Here is a 2,500-nt window from a genome sequence, read left to right on the forward strand (position 1 = left end):
GAAATGTAGCATGACATTCTCAGCCAGCATATGCCAGAGGTGAATGTGTCGTGACATTCAAAAAAGGAATCAATCCGTGAAACAAGAGTTGTCCTTGTGTGTGCTTTGGTTAGAAGTGTTCCTGTTATTTGCTCAGGATGTAGAGTGCTTTCCAGAGGAATATGCAGTCGTGAACACATGCTCAAGGGCCAAGTGAGGCGAGAGCAGCATCAGTATTTAGGTCACAGCCAAGGAGCACGGAGCACAGCCATATTTCGTGTCAGAAATGAGAGTGAAGAACCACTGCCTCCCATCTCTCAGTCAATAGCTGCTCTGGTAATTGATGCATCACACCCCTCTATTTCTTTAACTCCCTCTCTCCCATCAAATGTGTTCTCACCCCTCTCTCTGTCTCTCTCTCTCTCTCTCCCCCCTCTCTCTCCCTCTCTCTGTCTCTCTCCCTCTCTCTCTGTCTCTCTCCCTCTCTCTCTCTGTCTCTCTCCCCCACTCCTAAATCTGTTTTTGCCTCCCACTGGCTGCTTCCGGCAGAGGAGGCTCATGCTGATTGGGTTTATCCGGCCTTGGCCTTGAGAGGAATTGTGATTGGCCAGGCCTTCGAGAGCAACATTAAAGCGCGCCCCTAATGACAGGCTCCTCTGAGTCCTTTATAGAGGCAGCAGCCATTGATCCTTGAGATGCAGCAGCCATTGATCCGTGTATAATCAAGCAGCCTCTGCTCTCTGCGTGATCAGTGTCCTTTTGAGGGCTCTGATGAGAACACTACTGACTCTGACTACTCACTTTAATGCCTGCTGAAGGACCTGCCACCCCACCCCACCAACCCCACCCCACCCCCGGTATGAGTTTGTCTGGTCTGAGTGGAATTGTTTTTAAAACACACACAAACACACACACACACACACACACACACACACACACACACACACACGCACAACCACACCCACACGTGCGCACACACACACACACACATGTGCCTTTATACATATCAAATATATGAAAAAAGAGGATATATGTGACTCACAACATGAATCTGTTGCTCACAAAAAAAGCCCACAAGCCGGGAGAAGTGATTACAAGTGTTATTGCTTTTTCTGTCCCCTTCATAGAGCTGTAATGTTACATAGTGAATCCAGCAGTCAATGATCTATTCGCATCACATTCAACAGAGTTTCAACAGAGTTTCAAAACTAGATTACACATCGATTATTGGACAGCTGCTGTTTTTGTACACATACAGTATATGAGCAATTGACCAGGAGGAGAAAAAAAAATCCCAAAAACATCCATCCATATAAAATTAACACACACCAAGAACAACAATAGGCTTCATTCAACATTAAATAGCTCTGAATATGCTACAGAAACTAGAATCTATTTCTAGTTCTTCTAAAGTGCACAAAGGATACAGCTTGACATATATCACTGGTCCCTCATGTTAATCCGCATAAGTGCTCGTTAGACAGCTGACTGAAGTAAATTGCTATTTCAGTTAAAGAGTTGCTAGTGTAGCTACATCATGACGTCATGTACTGTATTGATTTCACCCCAGTTAATATTGTGCTTACATACCAACGGATGCAGAATGTTCACACCCTTAGAAAAGGTTTTCTTGTCTTTTTTTTTTATTTCCAAATAAGCTCCACACGTTGTGTAATATTTTCACAACTCTGCAAAGGCGTTGAAGCTCTCCCACAGGGCTGTGTGTGTGTGTTTTCTAAGAGTGTGAACAGCCATTTTCCTTGGTGTGAAGGGTGTGTGATGATAGATGACAGAAGATACTTGATCACATCCTGTGCTTATGTGCTTGCTGATTACCTTTTTGCTCAGAGGCTTTCACATTTTTTGTCTCAGGCGTCTGTGGGTCGTCTACTACAGATCCCAGCATGCACCCAACCCAACCTCTCCCCCCCACCACCCACCACCCTCCCCCCAATGCCCTCAGAGCCCCTCGCTCATCTGGTCCTGGTGATGCCGGGATGGAAGATCACGGTTTCGGTTTTGGTCTGACTGGAGTGTGCGGCACAGGTTAGGTTAGTCTGTTGGTAGTGGCAAGGGCAGCGGCGGCACGCGCGGTGCTAATAGTCTATGGTCCGCGGCGGGCGACTCTTCTTAGCTGGTCTCGGCCAGGACGGCCAGTACGGTGTCGGCCTGCGCTGCCAGCTTGGTGTTGGTGTGGCCGGAGAGCTGGGTGAGGCTGTCCTTCAGGTTCAGGCCCTCCATCTGTTCCCTCAGCAGACCTGAGACGGAGACGGAGGAGGACAGAGGGGAGCAGAGAAAAGACAGAGAGAGAGGAATGAGAGAGAGAGAGAGAGAGATAGAGAGATAGAGAGTGTGTAAAAGATTGAGAGAGAGTGAGAGAGAGAAAGTGAAAGAGTGAGGATATGGTATAGGTAATCGTCAGCCTCCATGTCTATTACTGGCATACTCTATAGCATTCAGCACAACACAGCATTAATTTCCATTAATTTCCAGTCATGTCATTTCTGCTACTTAGTGACAC

At 47.0% G+C, this 2,500-nt stretch overlaps 1 protein-coding gene across 1 annotated transcript in view; it reads right to left on the reverse strand.

The window, feature by feature from the left end:
• Positions 1-2,109: 2,109 nt before the first annotated feature.
• The window catches only part of LOC308373180 (rap1 GTPase-GDP dissociation stimulator 1), a gene marked incomplete at both ends in the record, with an annotated part of 18,878 nt that continues 18,487 nt past the window's right edge, over positions 2,110-2,500 (reverse strand). Inside the window, one exon of the mRNA XM_080848595.1 lies at positions 2,110-2,237. Within this exon, the coding sequence (XP_080704721.1) occupies positions 2,110-2,237 (128 nt within the window). The remainder of the gene's footprint in view (positions 2,238-2,500) is intronic.

This window comes from Sprattus sprattus (assembly GCF_963457725.1).
Source record: "Sprattus sprattus genome assembly, chromosome: 12".
NCBI lineage: Eukaryota > Metazoa > Chordata > Actinopteri > Clupeiformes > Clupeidae > Sprattus > Sprattus sprattus.